Source organism: Sapajus apella, unplaced genomic scaffold (assembly GCF_009761245.1).
Source record: "Sapajus apella isolate SASKATOON/1434 unplaced genomic scaffold, GSC_monkey_1.0 scaffold66, whole genome shotgun sequence".
Classification (NCBI taxonomy): domain Eukaryota; kingdom Metazoa; phylum Chordata; class Mammalia; order Primates; family Cebidae; genus Sapajus; species Sapajus apella.
Window position 1 is genome coordinate 7,496,806 of NW_022437006.1, and position 24,376 is coordinate 7,521,181.

General features: G+C 32.3%; 1 protein-coding gene across 1 annotated transcript in view; it reads right to left on the reverse strand.

The window, feature by feature from the left end:
- The window catches only part of ADAMTS20 (ADAM metallopeptidase with thrombospondin type 1 motif 20), a 211,995-nt gene that overhangs the window by 53,805 nt on the left and 133,814 nt on the right, over nt 1-24,376 (reverse strand). The window contains exon 29 of the mRNA XM_032248353.1: nt 344-511. Coding sequence (XP_032104244.1) covers nt 344-511 — 168 coding nt within the window. The remainder of the gene's footprint in view (nt 1-343; nt 512-24,376) is intronic.

Consider the following 24,376-nt stretch of genomic DNA (forward strand, 5'->3'; position numbering starts at 1 on the left):
TAGGCTGGGCACAGTGGCTCATGCTTATAATCCCAGCATTTTGGGATGACAAGATGGGAGGGAGAATTGCTTGAGCCCAGGAGTTTAAGAACAGCCTGACCAACATAGCAAAACCTTGTCTCAATTTTAAAAAATCAAATGACTAATTTATTATTTAACTATAAACTTAGCAAATGCATTAACACTGTTTAGTATTAATATTAACTCAGAACATAGTGCAAAAAAATATATAACAACACATTTTAGAGAAGTAAAACATTCAAGGTTATGGAAAATAAGAATGAATTGAGATTTTGTTTTTCAATAAAAAAATACATGTATAATTATAAAATACATCACATACCTCATTCCAGCTATTGGTTTTCCATGAAGGGCATTTGCCAGATCTACAGGCTTTGTGAGTTGGAGGTTTCTGTATATGACTGCAATTTGTGTCTTCTAGTTTCCTTTGGAATTGGTCAACACAAAACACTTCACGGTACTTATTACCTTTGCCACAAGAAGCTGAGCACTAGAAAAAAAATATGAATGCACTTGATTCATTTTCTTCTTGATTAATTTAAACTTATATTAAAGAAATACAAAATCTAACAATCCACATATAATTGCTTTGATATTTTTATTAAGATATACTCTGGTATTTCTAGTTAGAGAAAAGCTAAAATTTACCAATCTGCTCTGGACCATCAATTAATGTTAATATCATAAGGTAATATGATCACATTTTTGTAATTTATTCTACAAGAATGTAGTGATTGTCTGCAATAGACCAAGAACTCTTCTGGCACACCAATGCTTTAAATCTTTTAAGGTTAGACTATCCTCAGCTAACTCCTTTTATTATGCATAGCCCAATAAAACTTGCATTCAATTTTGTAGAGTCTTTTCCATACTGTAAAGTATTTTTCTATGTTAAAAATTTTTGTAATCTCTCAGTGCAGAAAACTGTGATTTAGAAAGCAGAAAGTTTATTTTTTTAAACAGCATTTCAGTTCAGGTTTGTTTTTTGCATCAGTCTAGATGCTGTCTTACTCTACCATTGGCCCTGCAATATATTTACTAAACAAAAAATAACTGAAGTCTTTTTTAAAAATATAGGTAAAATAATGATTTGACTTCATTTGTCAGCCAGTTTTCATTTTATGAGTGAGGACAGTGCAATGTGATAGAAAGCACCCTGGCTCTGGCATTGAGTACTACTTCTGCCACTTAGAGCTGGGTGACTTTAGGCACATTTCATAACCTGTCCAAGATTTGATTTTTTTTTTCATTTATAAAACATGAATGGTAACATCATTCTTACAAACTTGTTATGAATATTAATGTGAGATAAAGAATATGAAATGTCTAACTCAGTCCTATTGCACTTGGTAGACCCTCAGTAAACATTAGCTTCCTCTTCTACCATTTTCCTTCATATAGTGTCAGAGAGGATGCTGACAATTTCAGCATAACATATGTACCAGAGGAAAGCTAAGCAAAGAAGCCATGGAGTCCAGACAACCTTTCTCATTCCTCTGAGACGGTTGTTGGCATATGGCTTCATTTTGAAACATATGCTAAGTTCTGAAAACATCAGATATTACACATTTTCTGCATATTGTGAATTCACAGAATATTAGACTATTCAGACTATTTGATACTCAAGTACTTAAAACTTTTAAAAAATGAACAGTCTGGAGATAATTTTCTTTTTTATATTACCAGCAATATGTTGCAATAATGCATTGATTATTAAGAACTATTATCATATCCTTAATGTTCTCTACCTCTCCTCCACCTCATTAATACTTACAGCCATTCCATGCCACTTAACACTTGGTTCTGTGAAATTCTCTAATGGATCTTCATATGTTGTATTAAGGTACATTCTTTCATCCTACTGATCTAGACCTACCTATATGCTTTACTGTTCCTGGTCATGTAACTTGGGCACTTTCCCTGACTTTTTCTTTTCTTCGTTGTTTGTTTTTCAGAGTATTATGTTCTAAAAAACCCACAAAGTATTATTGTGTATCACGCATATACCAGGGAGTGTGCTAACTACTTTGAGTATGTACATGTTCACACATGGAAGAATGATTTTCCCCAAAATATAACTTTTAAATTGTGACCTTTTGAACAAAGGAAGCATTTATTACTCCCTCTACTAGACACTTTATTAAAAAGTAATAATTATTGTGAATAGTCCTGTGAAGATTCATTAAACACTATCTCTTGCTTTTGCCCTTGCTATATCTTCAAAGTGCTTATAATCTAAATGATACACAACATCTATGAAGTGAATTATACCAGTATAAGTCTTAATATTGCACTCAGTGAAGGACAATATTCAGAAAACAAAAAACACTGCAAGGTACTAAATACCATTAAAAGGATATAATAAAAAGTATGATGGAATTTAAAAATTCATGAAAAGTAGTATTTCTTTCTAGGATATTTGTAAGTGCCCAAAGAGAAGGTAATATTTAAATTCATTCTTGAAGGAGAGGTAGGTTTGTTGATGAACAAAGATGAATGGTCTTATGTGTATGTTTGATATGACTTATCTAGACATTGTCCAGGTGTGTCTGTTTTATAAACTTCCCAGAGTTCTTTTTAACAGTGCCAAGAATCCAAGAATCAGCCAGTAAATGTACTGTAAATTGTGATATTTCTAAGAATGGCCAATTCACCTACGAAGCTATGTAACATAAGAGGAGACAGATTAAATTCCAAATGCTAATTAAGAATTCAGCAATATATCTCCTCTATAAGCATTATCTATGAATAGAATGTAAACTTACACATGTAGTACACTGCCAAAGTTCAGAATTATTTTTCATAAAACTGAATAGTCTTCTACTCTAAAACTTTAAGTTATCTTTGCTTCTCTCTATTCTTTATTATTCTAATCTATCAAACTAATATATTCTATTAGTCTAATCTAGATTGTTACTGAACATAATTTAAATATAAATCTATTTTAATCAACACTATATATTTTATAATTTATAAGCTTATTTTTATGCTTTTTTTTTTCCTCAAGAACTGATAATGGCTCTCTTATTGTCTTAACAGCAAACCAAAACTTAAACTCCTCTTTGCTTTCTTGATCCACTAAATTTTAGTCAACATGCCTTTCCAACTTTATATTTTTCTGCTTTTCACCATACAAACCTTTACTCTCTTTAGGCATAATTGCTTTCTCTCTAATGTGACACATTCACTCAACAACAGGGCCTAACTCATTATTTCTTTTACCTAGACTAACCACTTCCTCTAATAATTATCCTTAAAGCCCTAATTCAATCCCATGTCTAGGGTAAATACACATCAATCTTTCACTTCCCTGAACTCTTCTGAGTCCTACCCTGTTTTTAGCACTTCATTATTTTCTACGTTTTCAACTTTTGTCACATGCTTCATCTACCTAGCTTCCTGGAGGTCAGTCCTTTTAGATCACCCATATCATCTGGAAAGTGGCATGTGCAATAACGATCAGCTGATGGATGTCGATTAATGGTATAAGCAATTTTTAATTTGCTTTTATTAAACTCTAAAATAATTGACTTAAAAATTTTAAATGTCATGAAATATATTTATTGGTTAAAAAACCAAAAGTCTTCTAGAAATGATAGATAAAAATATAAAATCAAAGAATTATAAGAGAAATTAAACTTTAGATACACTTTGAAAGTAAAGCTCTCTTTCTCCAAGATCTGAAGAGGATAAGTACAGATTCTATCCTCAAAATAAGTACAGTATTTTATCATATCTGATGAATTCCATCTGGGAATTTATCTAAAGTAAAATAGGACATGTTAAGCAAATAATTATGTTTTAGTTGGAATGAGGCATCCACAGAGTAAACAACTAGTGAAGTGATACATTCCAATACATTCTGAGTTGTAAGGATTCCACAAAATAGCCCATTTGGTAGGAATATTCAAAGATGCAGTTTTTTCTTCTGGTATCCCAGCAATCTTTTGTTTTTTTCCTCTGTTTTATATTCCTGACACCATCATAGTCTTTTGAGGTTTTATTTAATGCTGTATAATTCATTTCCAGCATTCTCGTCGAAAGATTTTTTTCTCAAAAATCACCCCTAGTTCCCTTAATTGGCATAGTCTTAACTGTTGCTGAGATTTTTTTCCATGACTACTATGGAATAGTAGATATAGCACGCAACCCACTCTAGAATTAGTGATACTAAATAAACATACAAGTGCCCCGAGCTGATAATTCTTACAAATTAGGTGAAGACAAACGTCTAAAATAAAACACGACATTCGAAACAAATGCAAAATTTGCAAGCCCTAAAATATAGTAGACTCTTTAGAGTTGTTCTAGTTAGCTGGTACTTTCCTTTCCAGGATGGGGTGCTGAAATTAATTAGTCCCCTCTAACCTGGTAACTTTGGAAAAAGTATACTTTTATTTTTTACAGAAAAGTTGCACATAATTATAGAATAAGATTACTTCTCATATTTGAGGTGCGGATTTTTTTTGTTTATATATAAAGATACTGCAGAAGAATGAATGTATTGACTTAATTAGTGGGAATCTTGTTGATTAATTCTGGAAACTTAAATTGTTAAACAAAATAAAATAAGGAAATAAAATTCATTTAGCTTCACTTCTAGGAAATGGAAGACTTTTTTTTTTTTTAGGCATCATTAAACTATTATATTGATTCTGACAGTAGTGACAAACATACAGCTACTGGTTAGAATTAATATGTAGCCCAACTAGTAGTTATATATCCCTGAAAAGTAACTATTACACTAGTCATGCATAAACCATGCCCTTTATAGACTTTACAAGCTGGGTAACCATAGGTAAGCTCTTAAACCTCACTGGACCTTCATTTTTCATATGTATATATTGATAAAAATAATAACTATTTCATATACATGTCTACGTAAAAGTAAGATGAAACTTTTTTTTTAAAGAGAAAGAAATAGCTAAACTAAGAAAACTCTAAAGACATGTGTAATGTTATAGCAAAATGAGAAAAAAAAATTAAAATCAATAAACAACAAAAAGAGTACTGCAGAAAATCACATTGATTAGGTTCAGGACAAGATTAAAAATGTCTCCCATAATGCAAACGGAATAGTGAAGGTGAGACAGAGAAGAGTAAATGGAGAGTCGACGTATGAATGTTGCTTCCTAGAAAATACTCTGTTCATGACCAGCTCAAGTATCATATCATTGCACATGCCATCATAACATTTCCTCCCACCCTAACACCTTCACCTACTTCATCCCTATGTATTTTTCAGTACTGAGTTTAAATCTCATTTCCTTCTCAAAACTCCCTTCTCTGATGGAGGATGTCTGATGTTCAATTTAGACCTGATTAGGTAGGATTTCTACAGACTTTTTTTTAGCACCCTTTCTTCTTTGCTGTACTCCGTGCATCTGTTCTATGTCTCTTTCCCTTCCAGACTATAAATTCTGCTGAGAATAGACATAATGTGGGGAATCTGACACACTCACAAAATAGAAAGCATCCAGAATCACTCGTTTTTAATTTAATGTGTCATGAATAATTATTCCTTTCTTTTAAAAGGAGGAAATAATACCAATGCACCATGAACCATAGGATCTTGCATCAATTTACTGACCAATGTTTTACTGAAATGGTAGATATTCCACTGGCATCACATGAACTAATTTTAGATGGTACATATCCAATGTAATAGTTATGTTACATAGTAATGATCATCCTCAATTTTAGCTATAAACATCCCTTAGTTGGGCATTTGAAATATAGACCTGACGTTTGGTGTATAAAGAAATCAAGTGAAATTAAAATGAGTAAGTATTACTTATCCATTGGATCCATTTTAATTAAGCTTGGCTAGAAAAATAGCAAATATCTGTTTCTATGCTACTAGTACATAATGTCATCTAAAGATGAAGGTATATATATTTGTTTTTATATTAATCATCTAAACTTTAGCTAAACTTCCCTAAGAGTAAGCATCAAAACTCATATTTAATATACTAAAAATTAGTATTAGAAACACAATATTAGAAAAAGGCTTTGACATCAACTGTAAGTTTTGTGTTAAATGTTTTTAGTGACTATTAAGACAAAGTTGATTATTGAGAGGGATTTTAGAGAAAACCTAGTTTACCTTCATATATTTTTCTTCACATAAATTATTGTGTTATAATTTAAAATTTTCTAAATTAATCTGTATAACCTAAATTATTGCCAGCTCAACAAAGTTTCAATGAGTAGATTTGGCAATGACTCTATTGCTTAAGCAGAGAATGTTTAGCTATTCCAGGTCAATTAGTAAGAACTACAACTATCTTACAACCGTCAAACTACTGCTCCTTCAACATGCCTCCACATTTGCTGATAAGAAAAATATTTAAAATTAAATAGAGGCCAGGTGAGGTGGTTCATGCCTGTAATCCCAGCACTTTGGGAGGCTGAGGCCAGGGGCTCACTTGAACACAGGAGTTTGAGACCAGCCTGGTAACAAAATAAGACCTCATCTCTACAAAAAAAAAAAAAAAAATTAGCCCGGCATGGTGATGGTGATGCAAATCTGTGGTCCCAACTATTTGGGAGGCTTAGGTGTGATGATCACTGGAGCCCGGGAGGCGGAAGTTGCAGTGAGCCATGATCATCCCATTTGTACTAAAGCGTGGGCAACAGAGCAAGGCCTTTTCAATAATAATAACAACAATGAAACAATAAATAAATTAATTAAATATTTCGGAATTTGATAATATGCTTGTAAACATTTCATATGCTTTTTCAAAAACCATTTTGGGGATGGTTAAAAATTATGGCATTTTTCAGCAGCCATAAATAACCTAACTAAACAAAAACTTCATAAGTATAATTTTTCCCCCAACCATTTTATTTTAGTCCTTTATTGTTGTTATTAAACAAAAAAATAACAATAAGAAAATACAAAATACAATATTGAGTAAAAGTAAATGAGGTGATATTATTCAATTTCACTTCAGCTTTTGAAATTTTCTGATTATGTTTTCAAAACATAATCTGTAAGAAGTCATCAAATTATCTTTTTTTTTTTCCCTTGGGGACAATATAGTTTTTTTTTAAAATTATACTTCAAGTTCTGGGGTACAAGTGCAGAATGTGCAGGTTTGTTACATAGGTATACATGTGCCATGGTGGTTGGCTGCACTCATCAACCCGTTATCTACATTAGGTATTTCTCCTAATGCTATTCCTCCCCTAGCCTCCTACCCCACAACAGGTGCATGGTGTTTGACGTTCCGCTCCTTGTGTCCATGTATTCTCATGGTTCAACTCCCACTTGTGAGTGAGAACATGTGGTGTTTGGTTGTCTGTTCTTGAGTTAGTTTGCTGAGAATGATGGTTTTTAGCTTCATTTATGTCCCTGCAAAAGACATGCACTCATCGTTTTTTATGGCTGCATAGTATTCCCTGGTGTATTTTTGCCACATTTTCTTTATCCAGTCTATCATTGATGGGGATTTGGGTTGGTTCCAACTCTTTGCTATTGTGAACAATGCCACAATAAGCATATGTGTACAGGTGTCTTTATAGTAGAATGATTTATAATTCTTTGTGTATATACCCAGTAATAGAATTCCTGGGTCAAATGGTCTTGCTGGTTCTAGATCCTCGAGAAATTGCCACACTGTCTTCCACAATGTGGAACTAATTTACACTCCCACCAACAGTGTAAAAGTGTTCCTGTATCTCTACATCCTCTCCAGCATCTGTTGTTTCCTGACTTTTTAATGATCACCATTCTAACTGGCATGAGATGGTATCTCATTGTGGTTTTGATTTGTATTTCTCTAATGACCAGTGATGATGAGCCTTTTTTCATGTTTGTTGGCTGCATAATGTCTTCTTTTGAGAAGTGTCTGTTCATATCCTTTGCCCACTTTTTGATGGGGTTGTTTCATTTTTTTCTTGTTAATTTCTTTAAGTTCTTTGTAGATTCTGGATACTAGCCCTTTGTCAGATGGATAGATTGCAAAAATGTTCTCCCATTCTGTAGGTTGCCTGTTCACTCTGATGATAGTTTCTTTTGCTGTACAGAAGCTCTTTCGTTTAATTAGATCCCATTTGTCAATTTTGGCTTTTGTTGCAATTGCTTCTTGAATTTTATTTATGAAATCTTTGCCTATGCCTATGTCCTGAATGGTACTGGCTAGGTTTTCTTCTAGGGTTTTTATGGTTTTAGGTCTTATATTTAAGTCTTTAACCCATCTTGAGTTAATTTTTATATAAGGTGTAAGGAAGGGGTTCAGTTTCAGTTTTCTGCATATGGCTAGCCAGTTTTCCCAACACTATTTATTAAATATGGAATCCTTTCCACATTGTTTGTTTTTGTCAGATTTGTCAAAGATTAGATGGCTGTGGATGTGTGGTGTTATTTCTGAGGCCTCTGTTCCATTCCTTTGGTGTATGTATCTGTTTTGGTGCCAGTACCATGCTGTTTTGCTTACTGGCCCCTTGTAATATAGTTGGAAGTCAAGTAGCATGATGCCTCCAGCTTTTTTTGTTTTGTTTTGTTTTGTTTTTCTGCTTAGGATTGTCTTGGCTATGCAGGCTCTTTTTTTGGTTCCATGTGAAATTTAAAGTAGGTTTTTTCTAATTCTGTGAAGTAAATCAATGGTAATTTGATGGGGATAGCACTGAATCTATAAATTACTTTGGGCAGTATGGCCATTTTCACGATATTGATTCTTCCTATCCTTGAGCATCAAATCTTCTTCTATTTGTTTGTGTCCTCTCTTATTTCCTTGAGCAGTGGTTTGTGGTTCTCCTTGAAGAGGTCCTTCACATCTCTTGTAAATTGTATTCCTAGATATTTTATTCGCTTTGTAGCAATTGTGAATGGGAATTCACTCATGATTTGACTCTGTTTGTCTGTTATTTGTGTATAGGAATGCTTGTGATTTTTGCACATTGATTTTGTATCCTGAGATTTTACTGAAGTTGCTTATCAGCTTAAGGAGATTTTGGGCTGATTTTGGAGTAAAAAAGGAGATTTTGGAGTAAAAAAACTCCAAAAACAATGGAGTAAAAATCTCCAAGGAGATTTTGGAGTAAAAAACTCCAAAAACAATGGAGTTTTTTACTTATAGCATCATGCCATTTGCAGAGACAATTTGACTTCCTCTTTTCCTATTTGAATACCCTGTATTTCTTTCTTTTGTCTGATTGCCCTGCCCAGAACTTCCAACACTATGTTGAATAGGAATAGTGAGAGAGGCATCCTTGCCTTGTGCCAATGTTCAAAGGGAATGATTCCAGTTTTTGCCCATTCAGTATGATATTGGCTGTAGGTTTGTCATAAATCATTCTTATTATTTTGAGATATGTTCCATGAATACCTAGTTTATTAAGAGTTTTTAGCATGAAGGGTGTTGAATTTTATCAATGGTCTTTTCTGCCTCTATTGAGATAATGATGTTGTTTCTGTCATTGGTTCTGTTTATGTGATGGATTACATTTATTGATATGCATATGTGGACCCAGCCTGGTGTCCAGAGATGAAGCCGAAAAACACATTTTTACTTTATTACTAGATATGTCACTTCTCTTTGTGTTCTGACAACGTGGTGCTTAAGTCATCATTAAAAATGTAAGCACTTATAACCATATGGCTGGGTGTCATGTCTATTCTATTGCTCATTGTATGCCAGGTATTAGCTAATTTCCGCAGACAACCAAATAAAACATGCTGAGGGTTCATGCAACCTTTTTGTTTAAGTTAAGATAAACTTAAGGAAACACACATATTATATATTACAAATTCAAATCCACCTTCTCATTATAAACGAGAAAATATTTCCATCAAGATAAGTGAAATTTCATAAGTTGTATCACAGAGTGGCTTTTATTTAAGCATCCAGATATTATAATAACTAAAGATAATCAGATGTTGGAGTGTCTCTCTTGGAAAAATTTGAGAGGATTAGTTATGTTTTCCTTAGTCGTTGGCAATTCCAAATATATCAATGAACTTTTCAATATTAGAACAGGTATTATTTATCTTGTTTTTATCTCTTTTCAAAATTAAACTATTTTATGAATCTGCAGCAAAGTTAAATTAAAAATTTTTTGTAAAAAACATATAGCTATTCCGCTAAAGATTTTTTAAATGATATGTGAGTGATTATGTTAAATGTCTTTTGAACACTACTATGAAATAAAGGATTAGTGTATGAAACAACATATTAAATCAGGAAATGATAGAATTTAAGGTCAAAACAGACAAGAAATTAGATATTCTGAGAAATAAAACAAAAATGCTGCATCTAAACCCCAATAGTTCTGAAATCTTCCAGAAGCCAATAACACTTGTAGATCTAAGAGAAAAGTCCATTACAGTAAAATCTTAGATATGATTTTATACAACTACTTCGTAATTAAGGGAATTCCCTAGAATGAAGAAAACTATTTTAAATTGAACATCTCAATTATTAGTGAAGTAAAACATTAAAGTAGCTATAGTAGAGTAGTAGGAAATGCTACTGCTTAAAACAAAAAAAAAAATGACAAAGTATGTATATATAGAGTAGAGCATCAACTCTAAAAGAGTACTGCTACCATACCTTTAATTCAATATACTTATGCTCTAGGGAGTAAGACACTAAATCCAACAACAAGGACACCATTCATAGTGCTTCCCAAAAGATTATACTTACAGTTTTAAAGCTTAATGGAGTTTGAAAATGTCCTTTTTAACCTGCTACAGATGTTCTTTGACTATTCAGCTCTAATAAGCCAAGACAGCATTTGGTTTTAAAAATATTTACCACTGAAATATTTTATTCTATTGCATTGCATCTAATCATGTTTAAAATTTGCAGCTCAGACATTAAAATTTTCTTAAATCAGATTAATTTGAAAATAGATTTGACTCTCAACTTAAAGGAGAAAAAGCAAATGATTAACAATAAATGTTAGCAGCAGACTTTTATTAATATCATTGTAATAATCATATAATTTTATATTATTTTGAGTACATATGTATATGTATGTACACTCAATGGATTTATAGTTCTTGGCTAATCCGTGCAATATTAGAGAACTTACTTACATGTAATTCATCTAACTGAATTGGAAGTAATATTTAAAGATAATTTACTTTAATTGTTAATATTTTCTAAATTATAACTTTGGAAAAGTTATAATTTAGAAAAGTTTTATAATTTCCAAAAGTTTTTTGGAAAAGTTTTGTGATTATTTTCACTTTCAAATATAAAACCTGAGGGAAAGCTGCAGTAACTTATGCAAGCATCTTGTACAGAAATATTCACTTATCTCATTTTATAATATTGTTTTCTACAAATAACTATTAGAAAATCAGAACAAAAAATCATCCTAGTGAGTGAGAATTAAAGGACTCAATTATTGGATTAGTTTTCTTCAATGATAAGTTTTGATAAAGAATCATTTCAAACCTGCAAACATTAGTTATTAAACTTGAGTTTATTTTGCTAGAAGTAATAGTAAATATGTCTAATTGAAGATGTGAACACTATTTGTAGCAAAAAATACTCAAGAAAAACTGTGATTCATTTAAAGCTTGCAATTTCTACTTTTAACTTTCTGTCTATTAATATTGTCTGTGTGTACTACAAAGGGGAAATGAACATTTCAGACTCCTCTATAAAATCTGTTTAGCAAGTGGAACTCATCTAAGGAGTTCCTGTTTGGAGTTTTTGCTGACTCATCCAGTAATATGAACCTTTACAAGTATAGGGTGACATGGAGAAAAATGGTATGGTTAATATGAGAATAATGCAAATCTTGCCTATTTTTAACAATTTCTTTGGGACTATTATTGCAAATGTACTTTTTCTTAATTTTTTTTCACAAATCAACTGCAACACTGCTTTTGCAAGAATGTGTGACCACATTCCATTATAAAAACTCTACTCCCATCTTACCCCGGGAGCCTACATCAAGAAGCATGAGCATCTGCCTTCCTGGGCTGAAAAATGCAGAAAACTCTTCAGTGTGGGTTGACCATAAAAAGATAAAGAGATCAGAAAAATATCTAAAGCATACCTTTTTTTAAAAAAATAATTGACTTTTAAGGCATTACTTACTACAGTAACATTTACAAAATTCTTAAAATGTCCCAACAAAATAGCAGGATTTATCATTTCAAGTTTCCACAATGTTTTATGTGCTAGCTGTGGGAGATAACAGCCATAAAGCCAAGAAGTTTGCTTTTAAGTAGGGTTATAAAGGCCTAAAAAGGAATATGCACAGAGTACTCTGGGATGAGAAATAAATCAATTCTATGCATGTTTTGACCAGAGAAATGTTAGAGTTGAGATTAAAAGACCACCACCCATTTCACATATTAATGTCTATTTTCCATATGCAATAAAGTTGAGGGAAAATGTTTTAGAGATTTCATATTTCAATAAATTTAAGCTAATTTCTAAGTTATTGACTTAATCACACAAAATTAATTATTTGTATCAAAATTTAAGATGCGGTTTTAAAATTTTCACTAGTGGAGAATAGTAGTTGGAATAAATAATCTAGTAGTAGATGGGATTTGGTGTCAGAGGCCCACAATTGAATCTCAGCTGTCAGAGTTATGGTAATAATAACACCTACATCTCAGGGTGATTGTGAGATTAAATTAGATAATGTATGAGTAAACCTGAAATAGTGTTTGACACAATAATCTAAAAGCATACTAAGCCTCTATTCCCTTTTTTTACTTCATTTCTCAAATCCTGAGTGTGTCTTTATCAGGGGCAATAAAGAGAAAACATTCTTTGAAAAAAATATTGTAATTATGAGAGAGATGTAGATGCTATATGGACAAAACAAAAATAAACACTATGACACTAAAATGATAAGAATGCAAGACAAACCTTTTGACAGTTAAAACATATAACTAAAATAAAAAAATTCAACATATAGTTTCAATATGATAAAGTTTCCCATCAGGTAAAATCAAAAGACAAGTAGAAATAGGAAGAACAAAAGCAAGAAAATTAGAAGACCAATCCAAGAATCCCAATATTCAACCAGAAAGTGTTCAAAAATAAATAAAGAAATAAAGAAAATGGTTGCATAGCAATTATCAAAGTATAATACAACAAATTTTCCCAATACAAATATTTTTAATGAAAGAGCTTATGAAAAGAATGTCTAGCAAACTAAATTTTAAATATATTTGCAAACACTAAGTCACTTCATCAGGAACTATCCAAATGACAGGGATAAACAGAAGATACCAAAAGCTTCAGTGGAACAGGCATGGAAACAAGGACACATACAACAGGGAAGGAATCAGAATCCATTCGGACTTCTCAATAATGGCTCAGAATGCTAGAGTAAAATAGGCAATTCCTCAAAAATTTTCAGGGAAATTATTTTCAAGCTAGAATTTTATAGATAGTCAATTATTACAATATAAGGATTGACTAAAGACATTTCAAGGTTTGCACAGAAGGAAAATTGTACCTCTTATTTTTTCATTTTTAAGGAAGGCACAGGCAGGCAAAAGTGTTTTAGTATGAGAGAGTAAACCAAAAAAGAGAAATATATGTGATGTAAGAGAAAGTTATCAAAACCAAAGACCAGTGAAAAGACTTCACAGGATGAGAGAAGGGTATGGCAGGGTTAAGGCCATCCATGTCAGATCAGAGCAGACAGATTGGGGTGGAAGTGTCCCTGGAAGGAGTCCAAAATAGAGGAACTAGCTGAGCATTTAGAAAACCCGTTCATAGAGATTTTACATAACTGTTCAACCACTTAAGGAAAAAAAACAGTGATTAAAACATAACAAAACTAAGCAAATTTTAAAATAAGGCAATCCCCACCAGGAAAAATGAACATTTATATAAGAAAGGAGCAATGTTTCAAAGTACAGTTCACTACTTGGCTCCATAATGACATAGCAGCACTATTGACTCAATCAAAATTTATTTGGAAGATGAATTATAGAATTAGCGGTTTCTGTGAAAGAGCTGAATTGTCAACCTCTATAAAAGGGAGTTGATAGGTAAATTTGTTTGGATATATCCAAAAACAGGTGAATAATATTTGGCAATATGGAGGGTAAATATCAAAAGATACAGATGAAAGGATTAGAGATTACTTCTAGGGGAGGAAAGACTGAAATAAGAGATAGTTCTTTATCTTTCAGTCTTTTGGCACCATTTCTTTTTTTTTTAAACAATGCCCATGCATTAAGACTATATTCAAAACTACAATTAATGATATTTTCTTTACTAATAGAAATCACTGCCAAACTGGAAGTCTCTAGAGATACGTTCTAGAACTCTGGATGCACTCTGTTGTAAAGGACACTATTATTTACTTTACGAAGACATGAGAAAGCATATTTTCTAATTTACTTGGGTCATAAAGTTAGGATTTATTAAAAAGCTAGGGCTGAGTGCAGTAGCTCATGTCTGTAACCCCAGCACTTTGGGAGGTCAAGGAAGGGTGATCATTAAAAGCCAGGAGTTTGAGACCTGCTTGGGCAACAAAGTGAGACTCCGCCTCCACACACGCACAAATTAGCTGGACATGGTGGATGCACCTGTAGTCCTCACTACTCAGAAGGCTGAAGTGGGAGGATCACTTGAGCTCAGGATTTTGAGGCTGCAGTGAGCTAGGACAGAGAACACATTCTTCAGCCTGGGCAACAAAGCAAGACCCTGTCTCAAAAAAAAAAAAAAAAAGTTGAATATGAGAATGAAAATGAAAAATGTATATATTCAAGCTATCATGGGAAAAATAAAAGTTCTAGAGTTTGGCTTAAAAATATTTATACCACTAGGATAAATAATATCTGATTTAATAATATTACACACTATGCATATAGGTTTATACTGATAGAAAATCAGTATAAGAAGACTGGGTAACTATCAAAAACTGAAATTTGAGGCAGTATTGATCATATTGGGCACAGTGTTAATAACAAGGTTGGCCAAACATATAAAAAAAGCTCATCATCACTGGTCATTAGAGAAATGCAAATCAAAACCACAATGAGATACCATTTCACACCTGTTAGAATGGTAATCATTAAAAAGTCAGGAAACAACAGATGCTGGTGAGGATGTGGAGAAATAGGAACGCTTTCACACTGTTGGTGGGAATGTAAATTAGTCTAAACATTGTGGAAAACAGTGTGGCCATTCCTCAAGGATCTAGAACCAGAAATATCATTTCACCCAGCAATCCCACTACTGGGTATATACCCAAAGGATTATTAATCATTCTATTATAAAGACACATGCACACATATGTTTATTGCAGCACTATTTACAGTAGCAAAAACTTGGAACCAACCCAAATACCCATCAATGACAGACTGGATAGAGAAAATGTGGCACATATACACCACAGAATACTATGCAGCCATAAAAAAGGATGGGTTCATGTCCTTTGCAGGAACATGGATGAAGCTGGAAGCCATCATTCTCAGCAAAGTAATGCAGGAACAGAAAACCAAACACCACATGTTCTCACTCATAAGTGGGTGTTGAACTGTGAGAACAGATGGACACAGGGAGGGGAACATCACACACCAAGGCCTGTCAGATGTGGGGGAGCATTAGGAAAAATAACTAATGCACATGGCGCTTAAGACCTAGATGATGGGTTGATGGGTGCAACAAACCACCATGGCACATGTATACCTATGTAACAAACTTGCACGTTCTGCATATGTATCCCAGAACTTAAAGTAAAATGAATAAATAAAAAATAAATAACAAGGCTGGCAACATTTGTTACAGCTACATTTTCTCCAATGAGGTCCTTTTTTTTTTCTAAAGAATGAAATTCTAGATGTCACATTTTGAGGATATCATAACAAAGGAGATTGAAATGATTAAAGAATTGAACAAAATAGATATACTTAATAATTTTGGATTTCTGGAAAGCAGAAGCCAGAGAAAAACAACTGTCTTCAAATATTTGCCCTATTTAGGAGGAATTTGATTGATTCTTACTTCATGGTGCAGAATGAGAATTGGAAGCAAATGTTTGTTAGTTTTCCTAAAAAGAAATAGGCTATATTGTGTTATGGTATGGCCTCCAACTTTAGAAAGTTTTGTTAGGATACAACTGAAGCTTTATGCACTTGGATTGAAAATTTTCTTCAAAGAATTTATGCTTTGTGCAGCTAAGAAGAGATAAGAAAGAAATAACTGGAAGTCTTTCCAAATTTTAAAGATAGGATAAAAAGAAAATGATATTTTAAAAATATTTCAAGAATCATTATAATTTAACTCTTTAGAATATACAGTATTTATGGTCCAATGAAAACATATTGCATTATTATTGTTTACTTAAATGAGAAAAATGGAAATTCTACATACCTGAATTATGGGGCATCCTTTGACAGAAAGGAAATCTGACATCCTTTAGTCTTCAAAATTATCAAATAAGTATCAAAGTTTTATATTGGCTCTTTTACTATAACATAGGTATATAACTTAAACCTTTAAGTCTTCCCCAGACCTTTAAATTCTAATTTGTGATAAAGTCAGTTTCCAAAATAGCATCTGCTTTTTAACATCATAAGCGAAACATCTTTCCAACTAATGTCTCTTTTAAAAACTTTCCTAGAATTTTTCTAAGCATCAAAATATATGTATAAATATATAAATAAACATTTCCCCAATCTGTAAGAAACTGAGTTTTATTCATCACAGTTTTCTCCACATTTTGACTTTAAAAATAACTGTGTAAAATTTTTAGAGCTTGAGAGTGACACAGAAAACTTTAGAGAGAACATTTAATAAAATACAAATAAGTCTCTTAAGGTACCTCCTCAATGTAGGCCACAATCTTAAATCACCTACTTTATCATATATGAATAAATGAAATACCTTATTAACACACTAGAAATTTGAATAAAATCATGAAATTATAAACAAGAATTCTAAATCCAATAAGGGCAGAGACCTGTTCTATAAATGTTTACTGAACAAAGAAAGGAATCGATGCTATGTAGGAAAAAAAAACATAGGAGTAAATTTGCATATATAGAGGTCGAGCTTACATATGCTTTCTGCATTTCTACTCAAATTCTATTTATATTTTTTTACATTACAAAGCTTCAAATTGTCTACCACTTTTGCTCCAGAAACATAAGAGCTGATATACAATTCTACACTTACTCTTCAGTAGAAAGAAAATTCAGTTGCTTGAGCATTTTTATTTAAAAGGTGTAGTTTTACAAAATTAAAATGTATACCTACAACAAAGACCTTTTAAATATGCAATCTACATTATCTGAGTGGGTCAGAGTTGAGTGATCTTTAGTCCCACAAAAATAACCTTGAAAGGAAAGCTGCACTAATAGATCTCTTTTTCAAGATTTCTGTTGTTTTCTTCTGACTCTAAGGGGTACCCTGTGGATCAGCAGATACAAGAAAGTTCTGATTTCACCTAAGATTGACACGTTGCCAATTTTAGAAGAGAAATAATGACAAGGAGACAGGATCCCATTTGAGCTACTATTATTGAGCCAGCTCCCTGTCACAGAAATGTCCAGGAGTGAGGGAGGTGTCCTGCCTGATTCCTTCCCTATTTCTAGATGTGAAAATTCTCCTAAGGCCCACGAATAAACAATAAAGATGCTGACCTCAGATAGAACAATGAACATTCTCTAGTTGGCAGAATAGGTAAAAAAAATTTTATTAGTATAGCAGTATAAATTTTCTTTTATTCTTTTATTCTATGTCCTAAAAAGAACATAGTCACATCATTTATACATTATCATTTATACATTATGATTCACACATTTTAATTATCACACTATATTTACTGACATCCCAAGCAGAATGATTAATCATTAATGACACAAAATGTCTTCTGATTTTTCCTATTGAGTATTATAGGGTTTGTGTATGATGGCAAAATTTACTATAACAGAAGACATGAACTTTCCTAAATCTATGTTTATACCTTGAAAAAAAGTTAGAGGAAAGAAATAGAAATGGTTCTACTGTGGGCAAGTCTTTTGCTGACAATTTTAATGATTATACAAAGTAGAAATCTGACTGCTTGCTTTAGTATTTTAGGTTTGTTTTTACTTATATTTTAGAGGTATTTTAGAGTAATTCTGACTATTAATATCCCATTAAAAGAAATATTTATCTCAAAAATAATTTGACAATTATCTGTTTACGTATTTCAATAATCTATACTTTATGATTAAATGTACCAAATTTTTTATAAAACTATTTTTCCTGCAAATTTAATTTCGTTGCTTGTTTCTACTGATTTTGAATGGGTTCTAACTTCCAGAGGTAGAATTCTTTACCAAATATCAAACTGATATTTAAAACACCTGAAAAAGCAAACAATGATGAAACTTGACTCAGGTAAAAATAAATTCCTTTCTTCTCTTTTCAGTCCTTGCGGAATCTTTCCCATCCCATATCCTACCACACTCCTAAACACTTTCCTCACATGATTGTGTGTGCAGAAACTAATCATATGTACATTCTTTTGCTGTAACATTTTTTTAACCTTCTGTAATACAAACTCTCTTATGTCCTAATCTAATTGTATTTTTAGCCTCATATCTATTGGTGTCTAATACACAGTAACTGCTAGATAAATATCTACTGAATAAATAAACTTAATAGAAATTTATAAAGATTATAAATTAGGGATTTAGCATTTTTTAAAAGGAGAAATAGTGCAGGAACACTAATCTTTCTTCTCTTAATTAATCCAGCAGAGTAAAGTAGCAAGTTTTCCCTCCTAAAAAGTTTGCCTTTCAAATAGTAATCTTAAAATGAACATTTTCTATACACACAAGCCATTCATCCTCTAAACAGAACAGTTTACTATTTTCTCCATATTTGTTCATTTTAATCCTCTCAGAATCTCCCCTCTATCTACTTAATGTGAAGAAGTAGAAACTCTTTTACTGTTGCTACTTCTCAGTAGCTATTGCTGGGACTGAATGACCATAAAAGACCAAAATGAAGTGGTGATATATCCTTCAATATATATATTTAACAAGGTACTTATATCCAAAACAAAAAATAAATAATTCCCATATATCAATAAGATAATGAAGAAAATCATCCAACAGAAAAATGGACAAAAAACTTCCACAGGTGCTTCAGAAACTAGGAGATCCCTGGGAATAAACATTAGAGAAATGCAAACTACAACCACAAAGAAATACCATTACACACTCACTAACTAAAATTTAAAAGTCTGATAATATCAAGTGTTAGCAAGGATTTGGGGCAAGTGAAATTCTCATACAGCCACTTTAGAAAACTGTCATATAGTATATAGTATTTACTAAAACTGAACTTACAGATACACTAGGATTCTGCAATTCAACTCCTGGCTACCTAGCCAACAGATATGTATACACATGTTCACCAAAAGACATGTCTAAGAAATGTTCATCACAGCATTGTTTGTAGGTCCCACATTAAAAACAATCCCAAATATTTGTCAACTGAAGGATAAATCATATTAATTCATCTATTCATAGACATCATACAATTACATGTTTATACAAGTAATATACTACTAGATTGCAATGAGAAACTACAAATACATGCAACATAAATGAGTCTCAAGTCCAGTATCCTAACTCTTACAACTTGTTTAAGTTTCATTCATTTAAAATGCAAAGGCAGGCAAAGGAATTTATTATGTTTGATGTCAGAAAAGGGATTACCTTTTGGGAAGATAGCAACTACAAGTGGGGGATGTAGGGAATTTCTGTGGTGCTGATGTTCTTGATTTGAGCATTATCTACATAGATGTGTTCACTTTGGAAAATTCATTGAACTGGATCATTATGATTTGAAGTTTTGCTGGATGTCTTATTTCCATAAAAGTTTATTTTAAAGAAAACAAAAATAGCTCCAGTCCAAACTGATTTCTCTCTTATACTAGAGGGCAAGTTGCTCAAGTAGACTTGTTTTAGATTGTTTGATATATTATTAGCCTTTTCTACTACATTTGGACTTTTAACTCCTTGAAAAAAGATAATATATACTTACTGGATAAGTGATAACAATAAACAAAATATATTGAGCCTTTATGTAACAGGCCCTATTTCAACCACTTTTTCTATTCAATTTTATCATTAAAAATATCTTCTTTATTGAGCTACTATTTTTATTCTAAGAAAATGAAATGTTAGAAATGCTAAGTAACCTGGCAAAGGTCACTGAGTAAAACAGGAGTCAAACCTAGGCATTCTAATACCACAGCTCTTATTCTTACCTGCAAGATCTAGGATAGACCTGATATTTAATATTTCAAGACTTAGGAATAATATGTCTTCAAACATCTTTGTAAATGAAAGTTCACATTTCTCTTGGTAAAGGCAAGATTATATCATCTTACATAAGACTAGTACAAAATCTTGCTATGTATCATCAAATGGGCCCTTCACACTGCACCATGTAATCCTAGTGCTCTCAAATTGACTTCTTCACTCACTCGCCAAACTTTTACTCTCCTTTCCTGATCTCAAAATTACCCATCATGGCTTTTCTCAACTTGATTCTGTTCAGATGTTGTGTTATACCTCTTTTACTCTCACCTTTAGATGCCACCCCGCCCTTGGATCAAACACAGCCCCATCAATCACTCCTCCACTGGCTTCTTCTACTCTACATGCAGACATTTGAGTGTTGCAGGTGAGTAATCTGTGAACATCTAAGGGCTAGCTGCACAAATGTCCCCTAAATCATCCTCAGCTTTTAGAACATTCTCTCCTTGACTTTTCATCACCATTCTGTCGCATTTCAGTTTGCTGATATTTTATGATGAGAACTGTCCACTAATCATCTCAAGACACAGTTCTGACACCGAGTCCAAAAAAAATCAACTTTTTCTATACCTACAGAATTTTTAAAATTTCTTAGGCATGTTCTTCATTGGTCCTCTTTGACATGGTCCTAATTCATATTTCTAACTTTACACCCACCCTTGTTCTGACAAACCAGTTTCACAAATTAAATGTTTCCTTCACCTTAAAGACTAGATACTAGGTATCACATTTTTCTTAGAGAAAAAAATTCAGCAAATTTGGAACAAGCTCTTTTTGGTAATAGAAAAATTGGTAATTCATCTTTATGAGCTCAATCATCATGATGACTTTAAACATAACCAGCAAAAGTCTGTGTGCTTAAAACTAAAACATAAACAAACCAACACCACCAGCGGCAGCACCAGCAGTAGTAGCTGCAGTTCCTCCTGGCTCACTATAGAGGATCATGAGTTTATATGTATCATATAATTCATTTATCTTCCTCAGTAGGCATATACACGCTGCAGTGAGTACACTGAAAGTGAATGACAGAGTGATGATCTCCTTCTGTCAGAAAACCTAATGAGTTATAAATGTTGTATGTCAGACATACAGCCCCATGTAGCAAATCTTGCTTATTTTCTTGCAATGTTAGATAAAATAAATGTGAGTATATGTCCTGAAAAATAATATTTTGGGCACTCCAGTGAATCACCCTTGCCACCTCTGAGCAATATATCCTTTTGAAAAACTGTGACTTAGAAACTCAGATACCTATGAGGAATATATGTTCAATTATATCTCTCAAACCTTATAAATTAGAGTCAGTATTGGAATTATGTAATTTGTTTTCATAGCCACCATTGACTGCTTCCTGGTTGTAATCCTCCACCCCCTAGATTGTACTTAACCTCACATACGAATTTATCCAATTCCTAATCTACTGGAAGTAGGACATATCTAGGAAGGTACTTTGTTATCACATTATGTTGTAATATGGCCTCTTATATATTAAAACTCTCTAATACATTATCATATGTCATACATATACTTGTAAGAATTAAATGAAATATTGCAAAGTTTTCTTCTGCGAGGTGATTTTGCCAAGTGCATATTTTTAAAACTTTGAAGCAAAAATTTCAGAAACAATATGCTAATTGTATATTTTTTAAATGTTGATATAAAAATTTCTAATCAGTTTAAATGGCTTCCAAATATTTCAAAGTTTCATTGAGTTTTAAAGCTTCTTGTTAAAATATAAAAACATAGCTTCTTTTAGTAGTACTTCAAAAACTGAATGACCTAGGCAAATTTCAATTTTTTTCCAATAATTATTTATACTGGATTTAAAGTCAATAGCTGGTGTATATATCAGGAGCATTCAGTGATAAACTTTGTTATTTAGAGGTATTTTGTAAGGTATATTTTTTCAGCTAAAGAAGTTACTGAAACCACATATTGAAATAAACCATATTTTAAAGCTGCTGTAGCACAGTGTTGAACCAAAATTCTCAAAACAAATGAAACATAGTCTACTGCTTTTAAAATTAGATTGTAGAACAGTTGTGAGAGAAAAGTTTGTTACCATTCACAAAATAAAAATTATATTTAACATTAAATATTCAACCTACCCTTTTAAATTTATACTTGTATATATTTTATAAAATACATAATTACATATTTGTTTATGTGTGTAATGTATGACTATATAAGACAAATATATAATGGTGCATGCTCAAAATGTTCTACTGAGAATGATACATATGATCAAAAAATTAAAAATCATAATGACTTAAAAATATTCTTAAAAAGGAATAAACATAAAAATGTTAATGTCTGAGTGATATGATAATATCAAAATTAAAATATGTTTTTCTCAAACTATTGGAAGGTAATACATAAAGTTTCTATAACAAAAATTTGGGTTATATGAATGTACTAATATTAAAAATGCTTATATATCTTCTATAAACAGTCTCAGTATACATTACATAGATATTGTAGAACACTGAAAACAATTTCTTGAGATTCTTAAACATTCCTGAAGCATTATGCCTAAACAATAGGAGAACTGCCATGGAAATATGAACATTTTTCACTTTCTTTAACATGGAAACATAGAGGAAAATATGGCCTATCATTATTTCATATTGAGAGTTTTTAGGGTTATTTTGTATTGTGCATTCCAACTTCACTCACTATTATAACACATACAGACACACACTCCCTCTCTCTCTCCTCTCTCTCTCTCTTCTTTTATAATCTCACCATTAATTAGAGTATTCACTTAGACTTTTCCCAGGCCATACGTTTCAAATCTGCAGGACCCAATTTTGTCTTCAAAATTATTTTCAGAACATCATGTCTAGGTAAACTACACATCCATCTACATTCCCTTCTTTGGTAACATATGAAATCCACATGCGCAGAAAAGGTAGATGTTGCAATGATACAAAATATTATTATTTTATGGTAGGGAATTAGGACACTGCTTATCTCTTGCCAGGTTATGACAGAATAGCCTACTAGTGTAGGCTTTGTAGAAGGGACAATTGCCAAATTATTTTAATGTTAAGTACAATCTTCATTACTAATTCTTGGATTATCTCAACCTATTAAGCCCAAAATATTATGGGTCTTCAGTATTATAAATCACTTGGTTGTTACTTAAATGGGATAGAAATCTTACCCTGCATTCTGATCACCTGTTTATTAATTACATTCATTACTAAACTGCAAACACATCGTACACAGGGATAGTACCTGGTTTATATGTAGTGACCAGTATGATGTCTAATATGTAGTATATACTTATACATTTGGGGAGAATTAATGAATGTACTTTAGAAAGATATAGTAGTACACATCATAAATGGAGAAATACTAGCTAAGTGTTTAATATTTCTATGATAAGTGTATTATAAATTTACTTTTAAAATAGACTTCTAACCTGTTTACTATCCTTATGTGTCTTTTTCAAATTTAAGAAAACAATTATTATAAATGTGTTTACTGAACACTCACTTTACAAAGTCAACATAAAGAAGTGACAGTTTCGACACAAGAACAGAAAATCAAACACTGCAAGTTCTCACTCATATGCAGATGTTGAAGAATAAGAACACATGGACACAGGGAGGGGAGCATCACAAACTGGGGTCTGTTGGGTGGGGGCTAGAGGAGAGACAGCAGGGTGTGGGGAGGTTGGGGAGGGATAACATGAGGAGAAATACCAGATATAGGTAACAAGGGGATGGAGGCAGCAAACCACATTGCCATGTATGTACCTATGCAACAATCCTGCATGATCTGCACAGGTACCCCTGAACCTAAAGTACAATTAAAAAAAAAAAAAGAAGAAGTGACTTTTTCTTGAAACTATTTTCACATGCATTACCTGGCTGCTGCAGGCCTTAGGAGCAATAGAGGCAGTTTTTTCCTGAGTGTGTTTCTCTTACATGGGAGCTACAGGGGAAGGCAAAGCCCAACGCCCTCTGCTCAGACCCTTAGTGCTCCTTTCAAATTGACAAATGTCAGATTTACTGGATGTTTGCTGCTACTACATGCTCATTTCTTCTTCTTCTTCTTTTTTTTTTTTTTTTTTTTTTTTTTTTT